The sequence below is a fragment of the Haliotis asinina genome, chromosome 15 (assembly GCF_037392515.1).
Source record: "Haliotis asinina isolate JCU_RB_2024 chromosome 15, JCU_Hal_asi_v2, whole genome shotgun sequence".
Taxonomy (NCBI): Eukaryota; Metazoa; Mollusca; class Gastropoda; order Lepetellida; family Haliotidae; genus Haliotis; species Haliotis asinina.
This window is the reverse complement of record NC_090294.1, coordinates 16,492,684-16,520,548: the sequence shown is the minus strand read 5'-3', so window position 1 is coordinate 16,520,548 and position 27,865 is coordinate 16,492,684. Positions and strand designations below refer to the sequence as shown.

General features: G+C 40.6%; 1 protein-coding gene across 1 annotated transcript in view; it reads right to left on the bottom strand.

Annotated features, from left to right (window-relative positions):
* Positions 1-562: 562 nt before the first annotated feature.
* Positions 563-27,865, bottom strand: part of LOC137266433 (A disintegrin and metalloproteinase with thrombospondin motifs like) — a 28,466-nt gene continuing 1,163 nt past the window's right edge. The window contains exons 3-14 of the mRNA XM_067801930.1: positions 24,257-24,480; positions 23,154-23,246; positions 22,258-22,395; positions 18,792-18,983; positions 17,162-17,242; positions 15,625-15,776; positions 14,883-14,917; positions 13,756-13,870; positions 12,183-12,326; positions 8,641-8,776; positions 7,682-7,801; positions 563-797 (exon numbers count right to left, since the gene is read on the bottom strand). Of these exons, the coding sequence (XP_067658031.1) occupies positions 750-797; positions 7,682-7,801; positions 8,641-8,776; positions 12,183-12,326; positions 13,756-13,870; positions 14,883-14,917; positions 15,625-15,776; positions 17,162-17,242; positions 18,792-18,983; positions 22,258-22,395; positions 23,154-23,246; positions 24,257-24,480 (1,478 nt within the window). The 3' untranslated portion in view covers positions 563-749. The remainder of the gene's footprint in view (positions 798-7,681; positions 7,802-8,640; positions 8,777-12,182; positions 12,327-13,755; positions 13,871-14,882; positions 14,918-15,624; positions 15,777-17,161; positions 17,243-18,791; positions 18,984-22,257; positions 22,396-23,153; positions 23,247-24,256; positions 24,481-27,865) is intronic.

The following is a 27,865-nucleotide window of genomic DNA, read 5'->3' as shown; positions in this document are numbered from 1 at the left end:
AGGTTACAAAATGCTGTACCGATGTTTTATGAGAGGAGGTGAATAAGTTTAGGTTCACGAAGTTGGGGACGCCAAAATTGTGGTCCATGTGGGGTATCGGACTCCGTTTATGTAAATATCACCAAGGTTGTGTCAAGTCATGATGGATACAAGAGTAGGTTTCCATGACGATATTCTAGCTTGAATTATTAACGTGCTAGCACTAAATATGGAGTGCTCACATAACGACCATTCATATATATATTTAGGAAATTAATCTTGACTATTCATAAAGGTGAATAAAGACACGATATTGTTCATGATAAACCATCGTCTTCCTCTACATCGACATAGAGGTGAGGTAGCCTAGTAGATAAAGCGTCCACTCGTCACACCGACGAGCCTGGTTCGACTCCCCACATGGGTACAATGTTTAGAGCCACTTTCTGGTGTCCACCCACAGTGACAATGCTGGAACATTGCAAATTGTGTTGTAAAACCCAACTAATTAACTAACTCACTAATTCACTCATTGGTACAAAAAGTATTCTCCCTGTATTCCAAATTAGAACACAACTAAACATTTCCAATTTGGAGCGACGTTACTGTTTATTCAGGTAATTTGTGATAACAGAAATTAACATAAAATTCGCAAGGCTGAATTATCAAAGCAAACGTCATAAACGGTTATCAAAAACTAAATTTTCAAAACACGATCGAAATTCATACTTGTGATAGTTGATATTTTCTTTGGGTTGCGTGGGACATCATCAAAGGGGCGCCCTGCGGTCATAGAGGCACGATCCTTCCACACACCACTGTAACAGACAATGTCAGTGAATGAAGTGTATTAAATACTGCCCACAAAATCACAGCCAGTAGCAGAGTAAATCGCACTACACTATTTATATATGAATCACCATCATAAAGTTACGACACAAGAATATCCATTTCCTACGGTTCGTATTCACTCACTCACTCACTCACTCACTCACAAGCTCACCTGCATCAATAACGTGATATGTAAGACTAGGACAATACTATGATCTGCACGCATACTGACATGCAGGACGAAAACAATAAGATGATGTGCAAGCATATCTAAGACCAAGACAATACGATCACATCGCAGCTTCAGTTTATCTGCATCAATAAAATGGTTTGCAAGGCTAAGACAGTATGGTGATGTGCAAGCTTATGATGCAAGCAAGATGTTGGCTTATCTCCATCAATGACATGATACGCAAGACTATGACAATACGATCACATCGAAGCATCAGTTTACCTGCATCAATAAAATGGTTTGCAAGCATAGGTTTATCTTCATCAATAACAGGGTATGGAGGAGTAAGACAATACGATACTATTCAAGCATAGGCTTATTTGCACCAATAACATGATATGCGAGAATAAGACAATACGATGATGTGCATGCATAGACGTAGCTGCATTAATAACGTGATATGAAAGACTAAGACAATACGATGATGTCCATGCATAGACTTAGCTGCATTAATAACGTGATATGAAAGACTAAGACAATACGATGATGTCCATGCATAGATTTAGCTGCATTAATAACGTGATATGAAAGACTAAGACAATACGATGATGTCCATGCATAGACTTAGCTGCATTAATAACGTGATATGCAAGACTAAGACAATACGATGATGTGCATGCATAGACTTAGCTGCATTAATAACGTGATATGAAAGACTAAGACAATACGCAGGTTGTCCATGCATAGACTTAGCTGCATTAATAACGTGATAAGCAAAACTAAGACAATACGCAGGTTGAGATCTGTACAAATACGAGTGAACGAATGTTAGTGTGGACATGCTGAAATAAGACCTTTGCAAATGTAGCAAGCTGAATATAAGACAAAGAAATGTCTTATATTCAGCTTGCTACATTTGCAAGTGAAATAATGAAGTAAATGACAATGTTCAAGTGAACTGAGGGACTACAGAAAAATATGCATTCAAGCAATTTGAAACACATTTAAGTCACCGTGTATATGTACAGTACTTTTGAAACAGCACGCAATAACCTCAGTTATACAAACGTGCAATGCTCCTCCTCCCAGCCCCAAAACAAACAAGGATTATTTAAACGCTCGTATGAAATATAAGTCAATTTCCTGCTGAAGATAGTGTCGGCATTTTTCAGTCTGCAGCGGAATTTGTTATTCGACTCCACTGACTATAATGTAGAGGGGGATAACTGTCATTTAGACAGGGTGCGAGAGGTGAAATGAGATTTAAAGTCGCGCAGAAAATTGTACAACGAGCGCGCGTGTGTGAGTGTTTGTGTGTGTGTGTGTGTGAGAGAGAGAGAGAGAGAGGGGGGGGGGGGGAGGCACAGAGAGAGAAATGATCCAGAGTGGGTGTGTGGGTATGTGTGTACGTATGTGCGTGCATGTGCATGTGCATACACGAGTGTTGGCATGCACTCGCCTTAATTTAGGACGTTTTGTTTTTCTGACCGCCACCAACGGAGTTACAGCGCTACAGTATAACATGGATACTTTCCGCTGTCCGGGCCGACGCTGCATCCACTAGACTTTTCACGTGGTCCATTCCCATACTGGATCCATTTTGCCCTACGACATTTGCCTTATATATTATTGCACGGTGTAAATTGCTTCACGCTGTTTTAAGGTGCTGTTCAGGGGCGAATTGATGGCGTTAGATATTAGTAGGTGATCTCACTAGACAGACATCAGTGTCATACAGCACCACACGGTTGTGAGGTCTTGAATATAAACTGACGTACATAAGTAACTACGACCCGGTTCAGATATTTTACAATGGTCTTGATTGTGACGTATAAGTAAAAAATTCTGTACGTGGAATGAATTGTACCTGTTGATGGATGTAACTGCACCATCTCCATGTTGATGTCGTATCAAGTCTTTGAAGGACATTTAGAAGTGAAATGCATAAGAATGAAGATTTTATGGATATCAACTTCTTTATATGAGAACACAACGTTTCGGAGTTAATGCTTACTCCTTCATCAGCTGTACGTATTGGAAAAACGCCAAATATATTCTTTACAGCATAATTTGGTTGGTAGGTTTGATGTTTAACGTCGCACTTGCCAATATTCCAACTATATGGCGGCTGTTAGTATGTCAGTAATCGGGAAGCAATCCTACAAAAAGTACTTGAAGCCATGTTGCGATGCTAATAAAGAGCGCTGCCAGCATCACCTTATGTACAGTAGAAGTGAGTGTTAAAGGTTGTTTGCTGTTCAATGCCAAACACAGCTATCCCATCTATATGGCGGCGGTCTGTAAATAGTTGAGTCTGAACCAGACAACCCAGTGATCAACATCATGGGCATCCATCTACGCAACTTGAATACAATGACATGTGTCAACCTAGTAAGCGATCCTGACAACCAGATTCAGTTTATCGCCTCTTACGACAAACATGAGTTACTGAAGATCAATTCAATCCGGATCTTCACGGGTAGTGGTGAGCATGAGATAAGCATGAATATGACACATTAGACTCAGAATGTCAATCGTATACCTGGCGATGGCGTTAGATATGAAATCCCTTAAACGAACCTTATTTTCGCGACAATGCGACATAGCGACAATTATTAAGGTCTAAATATGTCGCGTTGTCGCCGAAAACCAGAAAACTTTGGTCTGCTATTTTCATACAAATATTCAAAATAAAGAATAGATGCTAGACTCTAACTTCGACAATTTCACTACAGGGGCTCCGCGTTGGGCATCTATGCCCCCATATACTGAACTGTCATGAAATAGGTGAGTGAGTATTATTTCATGTCTTTTTTTATTAGTATTACAGCAATATAACTCAAGGGACACAAAAACTGAGCTACAAACATTGTTCCCTTGTCGGCAATCAACATGACAAGCGTATGCTTTATTCACTCGGGTATCGGCGAAATGGCGTTAAAAGGGGCGTTATTCCGACATAAAAGTGGACAGTGTCCTCGAACTAACGTCCACACTTTATGATCATATCACTTTGTATTTTCATATATGGACTGTGTAAACGAAAGAGATTCCAATTATCCCTATCTTAAGGTGGTTTGCGCCAAAACAACGAGACGCACAAAAAGGCTACTTACAGCCCGCACGCCCATTGAACTCTTAAATGTATGTGATATATTTATGGAGCATGTAATTTACTAAAAAAGTAGATCAGTGTACAGCTAGTTGTGAGTTGAGAGCATTTGCTCATTAAGACGGGTAATGCATTCTCTAAAATCCCAACCTAGGTACATGGCCTCTGCTACAGGACCCAAAGGTCTATAATTGTTGGCATACAATCGATAGCTCCTAATCCACAATCGCAAAGTAGGCATTTGTTCAGTTCTCTTTCATGTTAAGTAAGCAAGTGTTGTTGGGTGCAATACAGTCAGTTTCAAACATTCAAGACTGATGGATATCCCTGATCCGACTTATGCAAATCTGGAATGTACGAAAGCCTTTTAGGGTCAAATCCGTGTCTGAATTTTGCGTTTTGAAAAGTAATCACGAGATTTTCATAAATGTAATTTCGAGAGTTTTTGTTAAAAAAGTCGTAATCACGAAATTTAAAAGTCGTAATTAAGACATTCTTTTTAAATATCGTAATTACGACTTTTTTAAAAAAAATCTCGTAATTACGACTTTTCAAAACACAAATTTCAGATAAGGATGTGACCCTAACAGGCTTTCGTAGGAAGGGACATTGTCGCATTGTCGCAAAGTAACCAAAGCGCGACCATGCGACTGCGCGACAACTCCACATTTCGGCCATAGGTCGCATTGTCGCGTTTCTAATAATCGTTTTCTATTCATTCAAATTTCGACAATGCGGCAACGCGACAATGTTAAAGGTCAAGATATGTCGCGTTGTCGCATTGCTGGCACATTTAAGATGCGTGAAAAAAGCCTAAAAATGGTCGATTCCATATCGACCAGATTGATGGCCCAAAACAGCATCAATGAAGTAAAAAAATAATAAAAACAATTTGAACCATTAAAGAAATAATATTAACGACAAAACATTTTCCATATTCAAGGAGACATACGAACATGACTGACAACTGGAAGAGAGAAACCAACGCGTTTACAATACGAAGACTTTACGTAGAGTACGTATTCATTCGGGGGCGTGCAGGATGTTGGGGAAGATGGAAATGCTCCAAAGGGGCGGCCCCAGAGGTAATTTATTCTGGGAAGAAGGGGGCTGTGGGCGTTAATATTGTAACGACAAACAAATACTGATCAGAATAGTATGGAGGTCTGTTGAAGTCTATGTGATACGATACCAGTCAAATATACCTTGAGTGTGACACAAAGATCTTGAATACTGAGCTAAGATCAGACGTGCTGTGTTACATTGTTAAACTACTGATAGTCTGCATCGTGGAACAGACTGACTTGTTAAGTGGCAACAACATATTGTATTCCGCCAGACTATCCTCACAATATAGCACGCCACATTCGACTTTAAAGTGAAGTCTATACACGAAACAAAACGCAAATTTTGAATTGATTAATATCAAGGTTTTTATGACTTATTGATCAAAATATATGATTTATGATTTCAACCCTGGAGGAAGGTTGTACCCGTCAAAATGTGAAGCCGTTATTAGCACGGTCTAAATAGGAAAGAGTTATCTCCCTTAGATTATGATGCAAATGGTTTCCATTTTGACAGAACTTAATTTGGAAAAGCAGTATGTTCTATAACCACTTACAATATGAGTCAACACAGTGATGATGACTTTCAGATGATGACTTTCAGATGATGACGGATGGAAACGAGGAACACGAGGCGGAAACAGGAGAAGTCCGAAATACTCATAATATTCAGACACTAGTTGATTTGATTACATGGGTCTGTTATATTTCCGTCTAATGATTTGCAGAAATGAAATATTTGCCCGAAAACCGATATGTGAGGTTGCAATATGAAAAAGGTGTCATCGTGTTCTAATTATTATTTCTGTTTGAAGGAGTGGTATACCACATCAGAGGATAGATCTAGAGAAAGTGACTCCGAGTTTATTTTTACATCGCACTCAGCAATATTCCAGCTATATGGCGGTGGTCTGTAAATAATCGAGTCTGGACCAGACAATCCAGTGATCAGCAACATGAGCATCGATGTGCGCAATTTGGAACCGATGACATATTCAGCCAAGTCAGCGTGCCTTACCACCCGATCCCGTTAGTCGCCTCTTACGACCAGCATGAGTTACTGAAGGCCAATATTCTAACCCGGATTTTCACGCGTGTTCACTGGATAGAGTGAGTGATTGAGTGAGTGAGTTAACGCTGCTTTAGCAATACTGGGGCAATATCACGACAGGGGGGACTTGAAATTGGTTTAACTCGTTTCCACATAGGGTTTGTTCCCACCTAGGATTTAGAACCCGGGTTTTCAGCGTGACGAGCGGACGTTTTAACTATCAGGCTACCCTGCCGCCCACAATGATCAGAGGACAATGGGTTCAACGCCGCTGGAACCTTATCGAAACCAAGTGAAACACAAGAGATAGGGCAAGGTGTTCGTGATGCAAATCAACACTATAAAGCATACCCCAAGCACTATATTAACACCCCACCAGAGAACAGCATTCCACGGATTTCGATTCTCCTCTCCTTGGGGATCATACAACTCAAACGTCCGAGAGGCGTTAGAAGCAGTCAGTCCAACCCAGCTCTACCAGACAAACTTGGGAGTATGCAAAGAAAATGACAAATGAATGGCTAATCAAGAAGCCAGTGTAAGAATAAAGGAAACAGGTAAACAATGATCGACCTACATGCAACCATGTCAAGACAAACAAATAAATAAATTAATACGCTGAATACGTTGTAGCTGCCTTGAACACAACAAATCACAAACTCTTACAGGACCTGACGTGTATACTAACCTACGAGCACAATATTTTCTCTAGCGATTGCTAAATCAGAGACTGTAATCCTCAAATATTCATAGGTTCAATTTATCTGCGGTCGATCACTTCATTGTCAATGTCCCGGATCCACAAAATTTGGTAGAGCTACGTCATCCTTAAGCTGATGATAAACTAGATTTACGACAATTCGTAACGTTACGAACACTTTGTGGGTCGAGACACAGGGCCAATATTTTCGAAACTCTCTTAGTGCTATGATAGTCGTAAGTGCCATACATTAACATTATCGTACGACTTTCGTAGCTCTTAAAGAGCTTCGAAAATCTAGGCCCTAGGCCCATATTTGCTAAGACAGTCGTAAGTTAATGTTAACGCATGGCACTTACGACTATCTTAGCGCTAAGAAAACTTCAAGGCCTGGTTGGTATCCAGGGACGGTTTCGAATGGCAGGAGTCCTGCTTTTGCGTTGATGGGGCATATATACTCCCATTTTAGGCCAATTATGTGAATAGCGTGGACATGCTCACATGCTCGTATACACCGTATTTCAGTGACCCCTTGCATATGTTTTGTCCCGAGTATCAGGTGGAATCTTCTTCTGAGAAAACTCAAGAACGTGTATTCTTTGACACTTGTGGCGGTGGGATAGTTTAGTGGTTGGAGTGTTGGAAATTTCCCCAATGTGTGAATCCCATTTTCCTTGCGTAATGGTGCTGGGATATATGGGTAAATGCAGCCTCACACACTCACTCACACGCAGTCTCACTCACTCACTTAATCACTTTTTGCTTGTACCTTGTTTGGGCCACAGGAAGTTCCGAGAGCCGCTGCTGACTTGGTAGAGCACACGTTGCTCAGTAAAGGGTCCCAACACCACATCTTGTAACATATGTCCTCTAGTGTTGTGCCGACACTCTAGAGGGAAATAGAAGAATTCACTGGGTCGTAATATGTTCTGTGAAGCGTTTGCTGAAACTGAGTGACTGAATGAGCTCGTTATGTCAACTTTATGTGCAAGGAAAGCCTGATATGGTACAGATCCTACCACTTAGATGTTTACCACCTCCATGAAGCCGTGATCACGTATGGGGCATGGAATCCCCTGGAGGAACAGAATCAAAGCGACTCTAGGTTTCACAGGGCTGATGATATTTTGGCGGAGCCTTAACGACCCCGGGGATCCATCCAAATAGAAATCAGGCCAATGTATTGGTCTGTACTGTTGTCACACATTGTGGGGCGGTGGGGTAGCCTAGTGGTTAAATCGTTCGATCGTCACGCCGAAGAACCGGGTTCGATTCCCCACATGGGTACAATGTGTGAAGCCCATTTTCTGGTGTCCCCCATCGTGATATTGCTGAAATATTGCTAAAAACCAGCGTAAGACTAAAATCACTCACTCACACATTGTATACACATACTGTCCCAGTGATGACACTAAATAATAGTTTGCTATCTCACCAGACGGAAATCAGTCCCATATTTTGGTCTATATTGCTGTCAGATATTGTATATACATACTGTCCTAGTGATGACACTAGATAATAGTTATGTAACCACACAGATAGCAGTCCCATATTTTGGTCAAAACTGCTGTCAGGGATCGTATATAGATACTGTCGCAGTGAAGACACTAGATAATAGTTTGTTTTCTCACAAGACAAATCAGTCCCATATTGTTGTATACTGCTATCAGATATTGTGCATACATACTGTCCCAGTGATGACCACTAGATGATAGTTTGTAATCTCACCAGACAGAAGTCAGTCCCATATATTGCTTCACATTGCTGCGACGCGTTGTACACCTGGCCTGGCATGGTTGTCGACACAGATTCATACAGGTGATTCACCGGCGCCTTGTTGTGGATACAGTAGGATGATTGTTTTCTGTAGAACGAACGCAGGCTTTGTTAGATGTCCGAACTGATGGCGTCCACAGACCAGACAACGTTGTACAATGAGAGGAGGAAGTGGACGGAGAAGTTGTGTTGCTAGAGGAAATGGTAGGAGAGATTGCGTTGGTGGAGGAAGTGGATGGAGAGTTTATGGATGCTAGAGCAAACGGCAAATGAATAATGTCACAGGAGAGGTTTTATCGCAGGAGGAAGTAATGGGAGAGGTTACGTTGATGGAGGACGCGTTAGGAGAGGTTGCGTTACATAAGGACGTGATATGAGAGGTTGTGGTGTTACGGGAAGTGGTTGGTGAGGTTGTGGTGTTGGGGGAAGTGGTTGGTGAGGTTGTGGTGTTGAGGGAAGTGGTTGGTGAGGTTGTGGTGTTGGGGGGAGTGGTTGGTGGATGAATTGGAAGGAGAAGTTGCGTGGTTGAAGGACGTGGTAGGAGAGGTTGTGCTGTTGGAGGAAGTGGTAGAAGAGGACGTAGTATGGGAGGTTGTGTCGTTTGAGAAAGTTGTAGGAGAGGTTGTGCTGTTGTAGAAAGTTGTAGGAGAGGTTGTGTTGATATAGTAAGTGGTTGCAGAGTTTGTGTTGATGGAACAAGTGGTTGGAGGGGTCGTGTTGATGGAGGAAGTGTTTGGAGAGGTTGTGTTGTAGAAGGAAATGATTGGAAAGGTTGCGTAATTCAGGAAGCGGTTTGAGAAAGTGGTTGGATGTGTTGTTGGAAGTTGTGACAGAGAGTGGTAGGAGAGGTTGTGTTGTTAAGGAGGTAGTAGAAGAAGTTGTGATGTTGGAAGAAGTAGCAGGCCCGTTGCATTGCTGTAGGAAGTGGTAGGTGAAATTGTTTGTTTGTATGTTATTCAACGGCTTACTCAGCAATAATGCCGCCATGTTGCGGCGGTCTGCACAAACTCGAGTCTGGACGCAAGCATCCTCGTGCTTTAACTATAATAGTTCAGGGCGAATGTGTGCTTTATTACACTATACATGGTGGTAGAAGGAACTGTATTTCTTTTCTAAGATGCCGTATTCAATAACTTCTAAGCCTAATTTCGATTAATCTATGGCAGAGAAAAAACGACGGTGTCTGTGACCTAAATTACGAATCCTCGCACAGGGCTAACCGACGCGTCAGCCCCCTACTTTAAGACAACGGTTATACTAGAAAAACAAATGATGAACAGTTTGGTGATGGTTTGTGTGCGGGTTAAATAACTTCTTCAGATCATTTTAATTACATCCATGATTCTCTTAAACCATGCATACAAGGCAATATGACCGCCTAATTTCTACTACCAACGAAAGTTTAGATCAGTACATTCAGAGGAAGTTGACAAGTCAAGCGACATTCCACGATTGCATTGTGGGAATGTAAACATCGTCAACATTACCGTGTGTCTGTAAGATTTTGAGTCGAACTATGAGACATTTTATTCGTCGGAAAACATAAACGTAATGTTTCCACAGTGATGTTGGCTGTGTGGTGCTACTGCAAACCAAGAAACGGGATGCGACGAAGCACTTTACTATGGAAGGCTGTAGGAGGCGATGGCAGCTGACATCCATCGTGACGTCGGTTACATTATGACGTAATGCAAAAAAGTTCAGTTACGAGGGGGCAGACTGGAATGGCGCAGCAACGTCAACACATTGTGACGTAATGCAAAAAGCGCACATTGTCGTCTGATAAAGTATTGTCGGCGCCTTTGATCTTTCGCCGAAGCATCTTAGAAAAGACAATCGAGTGATCAACATCATGAGCATCGATCTACGAAACTGAGATAGCATAACACTTGTCCACCAAGTCACTGGGTCTGACCAGGCGATCTCGTTAGTCGCCGCCTACAACACGCATGGGTTGCTTAAGACCAACTCTAACCGGTATCTTTACGTGTTCGCAATTTGACGGGTTAGGAGAGATTGCGTTGGCGGAGGAAGTGGCAAGAGTGACTGCGCTATCGGAAGACGTTACGTTTCGAAGGAAAATATGTCTTGAGGAAGTATCATAAGACGAAGTGACAGGTGCGGCTGTGAGGAATTGAAGTGACAGTGTGTGCTGTGTTGATGAAGGAAATAACCGGGGGGTATCTGATGTTGAAGGAGGTGGCAGGATGCCCATATATCTGCGCAACAGCGATGGTTAACTTCCGGTATACAGAAATATGAATGTGAGTGGAATCGATATATCAGGCCTTCGTTTAGTTACTGTTAATTTTTATCAAGTCTAGCCATGGACTGTTTCCAAGAGTCTCGGTGATTCAATCATCAATGTGCATGCAGTAGCAGGACCATTTCAGTTTATACGCATCACGTTATAAATCAATTAATAAGATACGGGGACGTGTTTTCCAATGTAAACCCTGCTAAAATGTACTTTGCTTAAGAAGTAAAAGCTTCATCCAAATCGAAGTACCACAAATGATCTTTGGTCTTTGTCACGAAAAGGTCATTTTAGGATTGCGGATGTTCATTTAAAAACATCGAGACCTCTAATGACCTCCATCGCTTGTTTTGCTGACAGTCCAGGTGAATCAGTCCCCGGAAGTGCATCATGGGAGTTAATGACCTCGTTTTGAGTGACGTCTCGTCTTCGTCATACGTAGTGAAAAGTGATCGCCAGTGTATAGTTGGTACGTTTAAAATAATGACGCACAGTTGGACATGAATAACCAGGGTGTCTGTAAATATCACGATGACTTCAATGTTGTGAGATTGAGTACCAATGTTTGGAAATGGTTTCCAGGAACCATGCTTATGGTAAGACACGACTATTGGGATCGCTGGCCTAGATTGCTGTTTTGATTGACCCATGACGGAGTAAGGACAGCAGAATTAAAACACCAAGGATTGCATCTCTCTCACATTTCAAATACTGATTTCCTGCATATATCTTTTAACGAGGATACCGAAACCCTTGAATTTTAATGAGTGAAAGTGCGATGTTTGGTTGTTGAGTGTATATGATAAGCGATACAGAAGATAGACTGCTTTCGAACTAACACCATGAGATCGGTAGATATAAAACCGCATGTATGGATACGAAACGTTACCCATTTATGATATCTTTACTTCATTTCCATATCAAATTTTGTGCTGCTAATGATTTCTGTGCGTTCAGGAAAACACTAAAACTGTAATTAAGCAATTATCATAATATTTGTATCAAGCTAGTTTGTTAAGACAGTCTTAATTATAATCCCCTAGTTCAAGATGATGTTGTTTTGGACAACATGGTCTTTGGTCTTTATTACGTGAAGAAAAAAAACCCAAACTATCGTTTCTTTAGAGTATTTCCGTTGTAAAATATTATTGCCCTCGAGAAGTAATTGGTAATCTTTATGGAACTAAAATGCCTTTATGTTTTCAAATTCTAATAAAGCCAACATCCATTAACTTACAACAGGTTTTTCTTCATGGAATCAATCGAACACTGTGAGAAAACAAATCCATTTTTGACAAGCGGTGATAAAGGTGACATTATGTATCCATCCGCGGCGGAACACGCTTTGCCGCGGTACACCCCGTCATGATCACTACCAAGCCTGCGAGAGAAAATAGTACAATGAATCAGTCATCATTGGCATATGCCTTACGTCTCCATAGTATGAAACTACACACAAGTATACAAGTTTTGAAAGACATTTCAATTTACACTTTGTGGTGGTTAAGATCATGTAATGACCAAATCGGATAATGACATTTGAAGGGCGGTCGACATTAGCTGCATCAACAAGATGTTATGAGTGTTGATTAATGCTACAAATGAACACACAACACTGGTTTATATTCGTATATGTTGCAGTAATATTAGTTTTTCGTATGTATTAACTGTGCCCATTCGCCTATAATATAGGAAACGCATTTGTGGAGTTCCCCGGGGGGATACTGAAATGTAGATAAAACAACAGTAAAACAACACTGTCACACATATTCAGATGAAGGATTGTGTTTCAGACTTACAGTGGAATATGAACTATACCACTGTAATGTGATACGATTTGGGGATGGCTGGTTGTTAATTTAACGCCGTGCTCAACACCATACCAGCTACATGGCGAAGATCTATAAATAATCCCGTCTAGACCATTCAGTCCAGTGATCAACATCATGAGCACCTGTCTACGCACTTGGGATATGCCAGCGAGCCTGACCATTTCGGGAGTGAGCACGGTGTCGGATAGGGGTCACTATTGACGGGGAAACAACTATTGCGAGAGCGATAGTCTATTGCGAGTAACTATTACAATAGTTTTTTTTCTCCTTGAACTGTCGATTTTTTTCCAATGAATCCATAGTTTACATGAAATAAAAACAAGCTGAAATAGAGTCTCTTTTTTATAACTGACAGGAAACTTGAAAGCAGACTCAAAACTGTTTCAGAGATAACAATGGGAATAACGAATGTGGTACTTCCTGTATTTTGCAGGGAGCGCATTTATCAACGGAGTCAATTACTAAACTGTCGATAGTCACACATCGATACTTTTTCGTTTCTTCTTCGTCTCAATAATTGCAATCCATCGATATAATATTTATATACTCCATCGATGTATTATTACAGCCCAAGTGTCTAATGTATTGAATTCGTAGCCAGTCCATACCAAAATCGAGCTGGTGTGATTCACCAAAAGTCATACCGTGTAGAGATTTGATGCCCGTGAAGACCCGGGTTAGAACTGGGCTCGCGCAGCCTATGCTTGTCCCAAGAAAGAACTAATGGGACCTGGTGGTCAGGCTAGCTGACTTTATTGACACAAGTCATTGTATCCCATCTGGGTATAAGAATGCTCATGATGTTGATCACTGGTTTGATAGTAAAAAAAGATGTAGAGAATCGACCTCGCCTGCTCCTTCGGCGTAAGGTTACTCCACATGCTGTCCTGCTGACATGATATCACTGGTTAAAACAGCGGAGAACCTACTCACTAACTCACCATCTTTTCGGGATCACACGAAATAAACTCAACTCACACGTGCGCCAGTTCGTGGGCCACTGTTCCCACACAACTGAAGGCACCTTGGTCTTCTACCAGTGAGGAGGACTTGCCATCGTAGAGTGAGCATATTTTGTCCGTGAAGGATACACCTCGGTTACGAAAAGGAAACAAGACAATTGAGATGTACAGTGAAAAGGCGTCAGAATCTGTGCAGAGCTGCATCCCTTACTGACCTTCACCGTGCCCTAATCATATGACATTGGTTTGAAATCCTAAACTCGCGCTGATTATGTTAGTCTGTCCACAGCCGTGGTCGTGCCTCATATGCCCACTACAGATGTGGACTTAGATTTTCGAAGCTTTCTTGGCGTTATGATTGCCGAGAGTGCCATTCATTAACATTAAATATCTTAGCGTAAACATAGCCTCGGAAATCTAGGCACTGGAAACTCCAACTCCTCTGCACCTGTGTTAAACTGAAATTCTACTATACATGGTATTAAACCCCTAAAAATCCGGGTTAGAATTTATCTTCAGTACCCATGCTCGCCTGTAAAATGCGAGTAACCGGATCGGGTGGTCAGGCTCGCTGATTTGGTTGATACATGTCATCGTATCTCAGTTGCGTAGATCGATGTTCATGATGCTGATCACTGTATTGTCTGGTCCACAATCATTTATCTACAGACCGCGCCATATAGCTGGATTGTTGCTAAGTGCGGCGTAAAGGAAACTCATTTACTCACGCTAAGATAAATAACGACAATTTGTTGCCTCCTGATTATGCATATGTATTCATAAACATATTATTATTATGCAAATGCAAACTTTAACTAAATCAATAAAACGTTTTAAAATGTGTAAAAACTTATACCTGCTCAGCACGTTTAAATAAAAGAAGCAGGTTTACGAGAGTTCTCAGGACAAATTTAATCATCATCTTCCTAACTTTATTGCTTAAAGTTATTGTTGACATGTCATCATGAAAATTAGGATACAATTAAAATGTTCTCTTCACCATTTCACACCAGACTGTACAAGACAGATGAGGAAAACACTGTTCTAGAGATGGATGAACTGTTAATTATGTTTCATTGTTGCGGTTTAATTGTTTCTCAGTTACATCAGTTTTCGTGACAAAAACACAAAACAAACACTTACCTATCGGCGTCCCATTTGGATCCACAAGATCAAGTCTGAAGTTTAAACGAAATGTGTGAACTACTGCCAAACTTGGTTTTGTCGGTCACTGATGTGTTGAGCTTGCTATTGTCTCGAACTGAAACCTTGGCCCTGTCTCGGGATTTCTTTATTTGAGTCGAACGTCAGGTAACTCGAAGTGTCTCCTTAGGTCTTCAGCTGGGCGGTGTTTTAGTGTATTTAGGTGGGTGAGTTTAGTTTAAAGCGGTTTTTAGCAATATTCCAGCAATATCACACTGGGGACACCAGAAATGGGCTTAAAATATTGTACGTATGAGGGGAGTCGAAACCGGGTCTTCAACGCGAAGAGCGAAAGCCTGTACTTACGTGATACCGTTAACGCGTCCAGTCTTTACACATTCTTTCAAAGCTTCATTTTTCTGGGAGGATGATTGTAGGTAACACTAATACGAGGTAACGTATAATGTGAGCCCTCAAGGCTATATAAGAAACAGCAGGGCAACAATGTGTATTCACTTTTGTCCTTGCTGTTTAAACAATCAAGTAATGTTTTGTCATTCTCTGGATAAAAGATTAGTTGGTTTAGATATATCACTTGGTATACACTCACTCACTCACTCACTCACTCACTCACTCACTCACTCACTCACTCACTCACTCACTCACTCACTCACTCACTCACTCACTCACTCACTCACTCACTCACTCACTCACTCACTCACTCACTCACTCACTCAAATACCTGGTCAAAGCAGTAGCTTGATCAAACCGAAAGTGAATTCTGGCCTCCTTGTAGGCCTCACTGAGTTGACCGGCGAAGTCGTCAAGGGCGATGTGGTTGTTGACAGTGTCGTTGATTCTGTGATCCTCGGTGAAGCGGGAACACGCCGGAGTCTGGCGATGTACTGCATCGTTAATCGTTTCGTTACTCAGATGGCTTACTATACGTACCAACGAAAAAAGGTAATCACGATGTTATAATATCCTCATTTCACCGGTACCTCATTCATCAACATTCAATATTTAAGGAAAATATAATACGGTATATAAGTATGTGTTCCACGTTCACTGAGTCAGCAGTTTTCCAGTCATGTGGCGGTGATCTGTAAATTATCGAATCTGGACCAAACAATCCGGTGATTGGCATCATGAGCATCGAGCGTCATGGCACTGCGTAAGGTATATTTACCACAGTATTGTAAACTGATGAAAACACTGATGTTTAGAAATGTTTTTGTAAATGAAGATGCTGAGAAATGAATGTTAGCAAAAAGTGATTGAATGTTCGACACCTTTACAGTTTATAATCAAATAACAACAAAACTATTTCAGAAAAACATACATTACAAAAAACACAATTCGTTCCAATTTCTGCTTAGATGATATATTTCTTTGCAGAAATATTCCACTATAATCACATATGTGATCATATAAATATAAATATAAATATAAATATAAATATAAATATAAATATAAATATAGATATAAATATAAACATAGATATAAATATAAATATAAATATAAATATAAATATAAATATAAATATAAATATAAATATAAATATAAAGGATCAAGGCCAAAATAGCGACATGCCACAAATAAAATGCTACGAAAACTAGTTAGTATTTGTCCTTTGTTTGTTGTTTAGTCTATTAGTCCGTGTATTAGTATATTTATGTTTAATATTCCTATATACATGCATCGTTTATGTCATCAACAAGTCTCTATGACTATTAGTGATGGAACCCGTCAACCTTGAAGAGTGTATGTAAAATGAATACGTCAAATTTGGAGCTAACTTACGTAAATACCCAAACCTTAAAACGCACACGTGACGTCAATACGTCAACCTTAAAGCCTCTATGCTAAAGCCTCTATTGACGTAAATACGTCAATCTTTAGGTCTATACGTGAACTAAATACGTCATACTTAAAGTATGACGCCTGTATCAGAGGTACGGGATGTAAGTCAGTCAATTCTAAACCGTACATGCGACTCAAATACATCAATCTTAAAACATGTACGTGACGTAAGGAAGTCAACCTTAAACACGTACGTGACTTAGAACGTCAAGATCAAAACATGTACGTAAAGTCAGAACGCCACGATGAAAGCCTTTACGGGACGCCACCAAAGGTGTGAGTCAGGTCGGTAACCTTCAGCCGTGTTAATATATTAACCCATTAATTGCAGGTGAGATTTCCAACTCCCACGTGTCATACAGTACAGCGTTACGCTGTAATGCAGCCTGACGGCTATGGTAAATATAGCAACTTACAGAGCACACAACAGTTCCAGCCAGGGTAAGGGAGATGTCGAGGGTAGGGTCACGTATACCATCCTTGTATATCCTGTCTGCCTGGGAAAAACAGAGTTTACTGTTACACGAAATATCGTATTACATCACTGATCACCGCCAACGAATTAAAGATATTTTTACGTCGCCTTAAGCCATTTGGGATCACCATCTGTTTCAAGGCAATGGAGGGGCGGTCGGGGTTGCCTAGTGCTTAAAACGTTCGTTCGTCACCCGAGTTCAATTCCCCACATGGCTTGAAGCCAAAATGTGAAGCCAATTTCTGGTGTCCCCCGCCGGGATATTGCTGGAATTTTGATAATGGCAGCGGTAAATTAAACATCACTCACTCACACACTCAATGCAATGGAATGATAAACCATTCCGGGAATCGAGGGTACCAGATATATGCTTCACATATACTAACTGAAGAATCAAAACCGGATCTTTGGCGTGACGAACCAACGCTTCAAGCACCAGGATGCTGCAGCGCCCTCAAAGCCAAGAATGACCAATCTCTGTAATCCGCCGAAACAGACGGTACTGTTTGTGAAAGGCAGAACAAGGGTAGTATTATATACATGGATCTCATATGATCATCAATGACACCAGGTAAAGTCCATGGCTTCAAACCCAATGCAGATGTATACTCAGAGATACCCTTGGGATGAGTGTGTTTGTTTGTTTATTGTTTAACGCCCCATTTAGCTACACTCCAGCTTTGTGACGGTCTGTAATAAATCGCGGCTGCACCAGACAATCCGGTGACTGCCATAATGAACATTGCTCTTCGCAATTTGGACAAGATGATATTCATTAATCAAGACAAAGATCTTGACCAGCCGATCCCCTAACCAAGGTCAATTGGGCCATGGATAAATCGCGGCTGCACCAGACAATCCGGTGACTACCATAATGAGCCTTGCTCTTCGCAACTGGGACAGGGTGGTATTTTTCATCAAGACAACGGCCTTGACTACCCGATCCCCCAACGAAGACCAGAAATGAGCCATGAATGCAAGGATGAATTAGTTCATCTTGAACATCGATTCGAGTGTCTCTCCAAACATAGCTAAACATCGATGTGTCGAGATTGACGGAAAAAGTGTAGAAAAACATTACTTTTATTTCGGGACAGTCATAGTTTCGAGACATCGAAGTTCATGATAACGGTGTCTAAATGTGTATAAACTCAGGACCTCTACCCGTGTCAGGCAAACGCATGCTTTCTTTCGCTACAGGAAATTGAAAATAGCCTCTGGTAGTCTCGCTGTCATAATTCAAAATTCATTTCAACAATTTAAATCCACCGTAAAATATTTCATTTCACAGTGCCACGGCTATAAGTTAAAGATTGCTATCTAACGTGGGTTTCTGGTCAACTGTTGATCAAAATACAATGTCTGCTGAAGGGAAACGGTTGTGTGAAAGCGTCCCAATATCTGCTGTTGAAATGGAGTTTCGAATATGACAATACGGGAAATCCAGACACAATTTACACAAGGGCTGGAACACCATGTAAACATGTTATACGATGATTAAAAAGGCCGTTAACATTTCCCCATTTTCATTAGCGAGTAATGTGATATGAGCGAATCAGGAAAGGTCTTACTGCGTTCAGCACCACCGCGACGTACCACGTGATCTCCATGTCTATGTTGCCATAACTACCGACTTGTTTGAGGAACGATTGGTACATGGAGAAGTCTGTCCATACGAGAACCTCCACAGTGCCTGAGACCGAGCCCGTGGGTGAGGTAGTGGTTGTGTGCGTGTCCCGGGGGTCAAGGTGGGACGGGGGGATCTGGAACATAGACCACAATTCCACTGGACAATATTGATCACATCCTGGCTCCGTGGTATCGCATAGGGTTGTTTAAATGTATTATGAAAATAGTTGTCAAAATGAAAAAAAATATAGTTGGAAATAAATAAATAAATAAATAAATAAATAAATAAATAAATAAATAAATAAATAAATAAATAAATAAATAAATAAATAAATAAATAATCGAGTCTGGACCAGACAAGCCAGTGATCAACAGCATGAGCATCGATTTAAACAACTAAGATACGATGACATGTGTCAACCAAGTCAGCGAACCTAACCACCCGATCCCGTTATCATCTCTTACGAGTTGCTGATGACCATTTCTATTCTGGATCTTCACGGGTCTGTATAAATAACTCATATTTTAAAAAATATATGGGGTCCTAAAAAAATGGTTCACAAACAAATGTCTTCTCATCCAGCTGAGTGACATGACTTGGCATTTTCACGATTGACCTTCGAAAACACCCAATAATTTTATGAAAAAGCAATAAAAACAGTATATATACTCGTATAAGATATTTAATGATAGCTGACATCGTTATTTTGATATTTTCCCCGGTAGTGTTTCCACTCTACATATCCCGATTATCACAAGGCAGATTATTCGTTTGTGTTGTGTCGTATAACCCACTCAAAACACACGAGTATGTCGTCACGTTGCATCAACTGGGATCTGTCCCTGCTTGATTAATCTCACCACTATACGACAAAATACATGAACAGTAATGGCTGGATTGGGAAAATAACTCCATTGAGAATAAATTAACTCCACCCACCACTCCATATATTTGGGAGATGGCCATGATTAAATGGACATTTTACAATATAATCTACAGCAAACAGTGGCTATAAAGAACTTAAAGGGACCACTAATCTTAATTGGTTGTTACGAATGTTCGTTATACACATTTCGTAGGAAATATACAGCCAGTGGCTATGACCTAAAACTTATAAACGTGTTTGTAACACACGTTCTTTAGTCTGTTTACAGTGACATCGTGTAGATGAATTTCACTTTAAACAAAAATGTATATCAGATAAAGTGAAATTAAGATTGCGAATCTTCATAATTTTACCTTGCTAAATAAACATTTGAATCAGAGACTTCTATTCGGCTGGAGATAAAAGTTATTTAACATACGATCATAGTTTCAAATAGTTATTATCGGTTTGTATTACAAGGGGGTATGCACATAAAATGAAACACCGAGCCCAAGAAGGGTTGTCAAGGTAATCATATACAGCATATCATATTCGTGCATTTGTTTCACTGTTCCAACTACTGTGCTTACACCCTTGTAATACACACCAATAATACCGATTTGAATATATGGTCGTTTGTTATACAACGTTTATCCTAACTTGAACAAAATTCTAATTATAAATGTTCAATTGGCAAGTTATAAATTATGACGATTCGCAATCTTAATTTCACTTCATTTTATTCACTGAGAAGATGGAATACTGTTAACCTCAAATAGAAAGGCTTGAAGGTATCTGCCAATCCAAATATTGTACTGTATTCGCAACTGCTTCAACCAATGACAAATCTATTGGGGATATTCAATTAACGATTTTGTCGTGCTAAGCAGGTTTCTAACGGAAGTGTCTGGGCATGGCTGGACGTGTTGCGAAACGCTGCAATTGTTGCTAAAGATAGATATGATGAAACTGTAAAAAGCATAAGTGTTAAATAAAATTCATCACTAGGCATTAAAATAGTATTCCCATCAACTATTTTTAAACAGAGCAATATGTTTCAATATTTCACATACTCTTGGAGTAACATTTTTTAGCAGGTGTTTTGTTTCATGCGCCACTCAGTCCTATCCCAACTAAATGGAGACCTGAAAATGATCGACACTCAATGAGAACATTCAGCCATGAACTTCACGAGTATCGATGTACGTACGTACAGTTGAAGCTGTCAAAACCGGCATCTCTCCAATCCGGCAAGTTGTCAACACCAGCGTAAACTCTCAGTCCTACTCCTGACTTGTACATTTATCATCAGCTCTACAATCCAGCACGCTGTCTCAACCGGACTAGTTCTTCAGTCCCGATGAGTGCCGGTTTCGACAGCTTCCACTGTAGTTCTGATACGATTATGGGAGTCAACTTAGTCAGCGAGACAAACCACCTGATGCCGTTAACATTAGTCTCGTCTCTGTCTCTGTCTGTCTCTCTCTCTCTTTCTCACACACACACACACTCACTCCAAGACACATATTCTCTCTCTCTCTCTCTCTCTCTCTCTCTCTCTCACACACACACACACACACTCACTCACGCACACACATACTCATACAGATGGAGAGAGAAAAAGAGAGGGAGGGGTGCAACGGGGAGATAAACAGAGAGATAAACATGGAGATAAACAGAGAGATATTTCAATCCTTGTCTCTTCTACACGGTGGCATTTGCCATATCAATAACTTTGAGGACCGAATATGTGCAAATGTGTATGGATAATTTTGGATGTTGCAGCCATGTTGGCACGCTCAGACAGTTGCTTAACTATGTTCACCGAAATATGATGAAATCGCCCGTTTTACATTGATAAATGTTCACTTTTCATCAAAATATCTTAATCGATTCTTAGTAACTATTATGGACTTGCTTAAAAGGATACCTGCCTATAGAAGTATAAATTATACATTCAAAATATGACTTGATGATGATAAGCACACGCTCATGATGTTATTCTTTTAGTTTCTTCTGGAATGAATCAGTGTATTTTCCCGTCGCTTTTAGCAGTATTCCAGCAACATCACGGTGGTTGACTCCAGATAAGGACTTAACATATTGAAACCAGTAGGGTACACCACTTCATCAGCTTCACATCAAGGTGATACACATTGGAGAGGTGCGGTGGAGTAGCCTAGTGATTAAAGCGTTCGCTCGTCACGCAGAAGGCCCGGGTTCTATTTCCACATGGGTACAATGTGTGAAGCCCATTTCTGGTGTCCCCCGCCATGATATTGTGGGAATATTGCTAAAACCGGCATAAAACCCAACTTACTCACTCATGATTATTTAGGGAGCGGAAGAATGAGGGGAAGAAACCATAATATTCTCCAAACACGTCCTTTTGTCTGTGATACGTATATGACTCTGCTTTTCGGACCGATATACTGATCTATTCATTTACTGACATATTCTATATATTCTATGCATATGCAACAAAGGGCAGGTGCTGTTGAGGGCGGCAATCCGATATTTTACAGGCGCATCTAACACTTACAGTTTGTGAGGCCTTGTCGACAATTCTCTTTAAGATTCTGTGCCGGGATGTCACGCCGCCATCTTGTGTCCATCTGGAACCGGAAGTCCGGACAGGACTGACAACAACGTCGTAGTCAGTGCCGGGTAAGATGCCGTCCTAAATATACAAATATCCTAAAATTACACATTGCCTCCAACAATCTACTTGTGTTATAAAAATATCCATATCACATGAAGGTTTTCATCCCACGTGTTGATGAAACATCATCTGATGAAAGATATTACTTTTTGCAATGACCCGTGAAGGTCCCGGGGTAGAATAGGCCTTCAGCAACCCATGCTTGCCATAAAAGGTGACTATGCTTGTCGTAAGAGGCGACTAACGGGATCGGGTGGTCAGACTAGCTGACTTGGTTGACACATGTCATCGGTTCCCCATTGCGCAGATCGATGCTCATGTTGTTGATCACTGGATTGTCTGGTCCAGACTCGATTATTTACAGACCGTCGCCATATAGCTGGAATATTGCTAAGTGCGACGTAAAACTAAACTCACTCACTCACTCACTTTTTGCAAGACTTGGACCTTGCTTAACTATTTGTATAGTTTTGATAGGGATAGTTTTCTCTTTCCATAGTACATAAGAATTCACAAGATTCTCACAACATTTAAAGCTTTTATTACAGATTAATTGTAAAATCGATTTCTTCTGAAAACGTGTTTGTGGCATGTAGTAGAATGGAATGACATATCTGATAAACATTCTCAAAAATGTGTACTGTACAGTATTGATGAGTTTGTTTCTATATCTTAACGTGACCTATTATGAACAAAGGACCATTTTTCTCCCAACCCACGTTTTTGTTGTCTATAAGAATACCAGTTCGATGAATTAAGTTTAACTCCTGTCTTACCAGAGATATGAATTGAGTTCCATTAGTAGACACGTGGAACTGCACTGCAAAAGCGCCGAGGCTGTGTTGATCATGGTAGAAGTGAATGTTGTGCTACAGGAAACATAAAGCCAAGTTGACAGCGTTTCTTGACAACGCTTATACATATACATAAGTCTATGTTAAGGTATGGGAGTTACGACTGTCGCTTTCAGGAACGGGGTCCCTTGCTCAGTGCGGTCATAACAAATTTAACAACGGATATGGACTCAGTGTTTGGAAGATTTGATTTCTAAATTAATCAGTGTTGTTGATCACTCACACAGACCTAGTCTCGCACCCACAGACACATACGCACACGTGTGCATCCACGTAATACATTCATACATTAATACTGGACAACCCAGTATGGGTAACACTACATGTTTGTATATCGATTATTGTGTATAATTATGTAAATACATTAAATGTATTCGTCACAATTTTCTCAGAGTAATTAATTCTCACTACCTCAAACATTGACTGGACACTCCACTTTCAACATATTATACCCATGAAGATCCGGGTTAGAATTGGTCTCTCATCAACCCATGCTTGTCGTAAAACACGACTAACGGGATAAGATGGTCAGACTGACTGACTTGGTTGAAACATGACATCGTATCCCAATTGTATAGATTGATGTCCGTGCAGTTGATCACTTGATTGTCTGGTCGAGATTCGATCACATATAGACCGCCGCCATAAAAGTTGAATATTGCTGATGGTGGCGGAAAAGAAAAACCAAACCAAACCCAAACCACAGTCAGTGTGACTGACGGTTCCTTCATGACGACTTTATTCTTACATCTATATACGTAGCTACAAAAAAAACCCCAAAAACAAAAAACAAAACAACGGCAAAATAATAAAAAACAGCACCCCACAAAACAACATCAACCCCATACCCCCCCACCCCCACCCCACCCCACCCCCACCCCCCAAAAACCAAAACCAAAACAAAAAAACAACAAAAAAAAACAAATACAAAAACCAAAAACAACCAAGCACAACGTCAACAACTACCGCTTCTCGTCACTAACACTAACTGAATTGGAAACACGAAGTCCTCAGTATATTCTGACCTCTTGAAATTTCATCATCTTGACCTTCTTCCTCTCCTTTCCCCAGACCATGACTGGTATCCCATAATCACCGTAGACGGAAGTAAGAGGCTGGCTTGGAACAAGGTGAAGGTTGAAGGCCTTACCAAGGGCAGAGAACTCTATCTTGAGGTTGCCTCGGTCATTCAGCGAGCAGGTGCTGGACGACGATCTGCAGACAAGCACTTCTTCACTGTCGGCCTGGACTGCAGGGAGTAGGGGGCAGTTATGCTTACTGACAATGAAATAACTTCACATTAAGCCACTCGCTACCTCCTTGAATAGGCGTTCTACTGCCATATGTAGTGTTATAAAGTGCAGTTTGGCCCTGAACTTTTATAGTTAAAGCAGATGCTTGAGCTATAATAGTTGGGGGCAATTAATACCTAACACACAGCATAAATCGATGCTGTCGATGACCTAAAACAACAATCCCCGTTCAGGGCTAACTGAGGTACTGTTCTACTGACTTGTCTGCCCCATAGGTTATAACAGAAGCAGATACAGATTTTGCTTAGAAAGGCGTGGGGTACAACCTTGCATCCCACATCCGCAATCCACTCCCTCCCCGTCTGGATCCGCCTATGTGAAACATACATTATCAGTGAAACAAATTATACACGGTTACTTTGATATCTTCTGTATAGTCTGGTTCATAATTATTGAGAATTTTTCTTCTTACTTTGAGCTATCCTAACACCTCAACTGATTCACTGATACTTAAAACTAAGTAATGGTATAAGGGAGGTAACTCATCTTGGCCTACTGAGTATAGTACAATTAGAGTTACCTCCCCTGAATTTGTAGCAGACGTCATTTTCCTCAGCACTGTCAACAATGTCTGCTGAAGATAAAAGAAGGTTGATTTTTGAGTTGTGTAATCAAGGAATTGATGATGTAAATACATTGGCAGAGAGAACAGGAACTCTTCTTTCTACTGTGTATAGGATTAGGAAGAATTTTGAAGAGGGAAAGGATTTTGGGCACCAGAAAGGAGCAGGGAGACCCAGAAAATTGGACTTCTCAGATCGCGTCCGGCTGGGAATTTTAGCGTCTAAAAAGCAAAGGGCAAGCATCTCCAACATCAGGTGTGAAATGATAGAAAGGGGATCAACAGTTGTATCAAAATCTACAGTTAGAAGAAATTTGATTGATATTGGATGGGAGAAAAAGACTGGAATTCCTTCTCCTCTCATGTAACAAGAACATAAAGACAGGCGTGTTGAGTGGTGTTTGGCACATGAAAACTTTGACTGCGAAAATGTGATTTTTACTGATGAAAGCTCAATGTGGGTATATCCCAATAATGTGAAAATATGGACTAAGTCTGCGTCAGCACCGTTGTATCGATGACCTAAATACAGCCCAAAGTTTCATGTATGGGGAGGGATATCCTTATTAGGAACGACCCCGCTCTGTGTGTTTGAGGGAAATCTAACAAGTCAACGCTACACTAACATATTAGATAATTTTCTCCTTCCAAGTGCACATGTGTTTTATGGAAATGACTGGATTTTGCAGCAAGATAATGATCCTGAACACACCGCAAAACATGCCAAGCAGTGGTTTCAGGAGAAAAATGTGACTGCATTACCATTTCCTGCATATAGTCCTGACTTAAATCCCATTGAGAACATTTGGGGGATGATGAAGGAATGTGTGAATCACAAAAATTGACAAAAATTGAAGACATTAAGAGAGAAGTGGTCCGATACTGGGACAGCATAACTCACGAGACACTAACCTCTCTGATAGGAAGTATGCCTACCCGTCTTAGACTGTGCCGTGAAGCTCAAGGAGACTTGATAAAATATTAAATTGTTACCTACACAACATGAAAAGGTCAGTTCACTTTCACAATACATTCAATTTTATCTGATTTGTTCTCGTTTAATAATATGAAATGCTTTAGCTATTCTCAATAATTTTGAACCATACTGTATATAAATTTTAGCATAAGCCATATACTGGGCAATTTCATTGTCGCATTTCTACTACAAGCATGATTTCAGATTGTTACACCCAGATGAAGGTCATAGGTGGATCCAGAAAGAGTGGATCCATCAAAATCCCCTATCCGCCCCTGCAGCTGACTAGTTACGCGAGGTTCCACGGGTGGAGTATCGGACTGTGGATGCAGGACGAGGTAGTGTACCTTGTCGTGTCGCTGTTTAATTTTGAGTGGAGACAGTTCTTTAGTCGACAAGTTTGGACGTAATGTTCCCACCTGTTTTGTTAGTCGAGTAAATAGCCCCAAACCAGAAAAACATGGGTGTTACGAAGGTATTGTATTGCAGGACCAAGATTTTGGCAGCTCTCTTAGCGCTAAGACAGTCGTGTGTTAATGTCAATGTACTTACGACCATCATAATCCTAGAAGAGTTTCGAAGATCTAGGTCCAGGGCCTAGATTTTTCGAAGTTTACCTAGCACTGAGATAGGGGACTAGGATTACATGTATTACCCTCTCACTCACAGAGACGTGCAGATGGTGTAGTGACCTCAATGCAGTGCGAAGAAAGCAAAAGATTTTCTTTATCGTCTGATAAAGTACTATCGGTGCTTTTGTTCTTTTAGCAAAGCACCTTGGAAGAGAATTCAGAAGCATGATCAAAGTGGTTCAACAAGGTTGGGACTGTGACGGCAATGAACATATTTGCAGGTGCGCGGTTTTATCGGGAGTGGCTCTGTCACCTACACACAGGATGTCTGGCCGCCAGAATGTGCCCTAGATATAAACTCCCTGTCAGATATACTGGGACACAAGACCCCTTGCGCAGACATTAATGAACTTGTTTGTAAGGTTTGCTGTGTATTTTTATCTTCTTTTTTCGTGTGTGTGTGTGTGTTTGTGAATCATTGTGTTGTGTAACCCCACAGTAATATTGCAGCTATCGCATGGCAACGAGGCCTCAGTCAACAAGTCTCGTCAAGACAATTCAGTGATTGCTATTGTAAGCAGTGATTGCTATTGTAAGCAGTGATTGCTATTGTAAGCATCGTTCAATGTACGAGGACCCTGTATCAATCGACTCAGTTTATCTGACCACCCGATCCCTTTCACGCATATAAATTGTTTGGTATACGCAGGTCGGTAATTTTCAGGGTTAGGGTTAGGGTTTGATTCACAATAAACAAACAAACAAATAAATAAATAATGCATATCTTTCGACAGAACGCTCGGCTAAGAATGAAGAATAATTAGACCGAAGTGAACAGTTGGTCTAAAAGCTTACATGGGTTAGTGGAAAATGTGTAAGAAGTTTTTTACGCCCCTTTTAATAATATGCAAGTAAATCCCCTCGGCGAAGAACAGACATTGGTTTCACACACTAAAACCAATAGTGAATGTAACACTGATCTTCGGCGTGACAAGCGAACGCTTTAACAACTTCACCACTCCCTGTGTTTAATATTCGCGCGTTGTCATTTTTTATTGACCGTTGGCGAACATAGACTTAGGTTGAATCGCCACAAACTGGACACTGCATGGCTACAACCTGCAGATATACACCATGGGAGTATAAATAGTTTATAAACTATTTGTGCATATATACATTTATAAATAGTTTATAAACTATTTATACTCTCC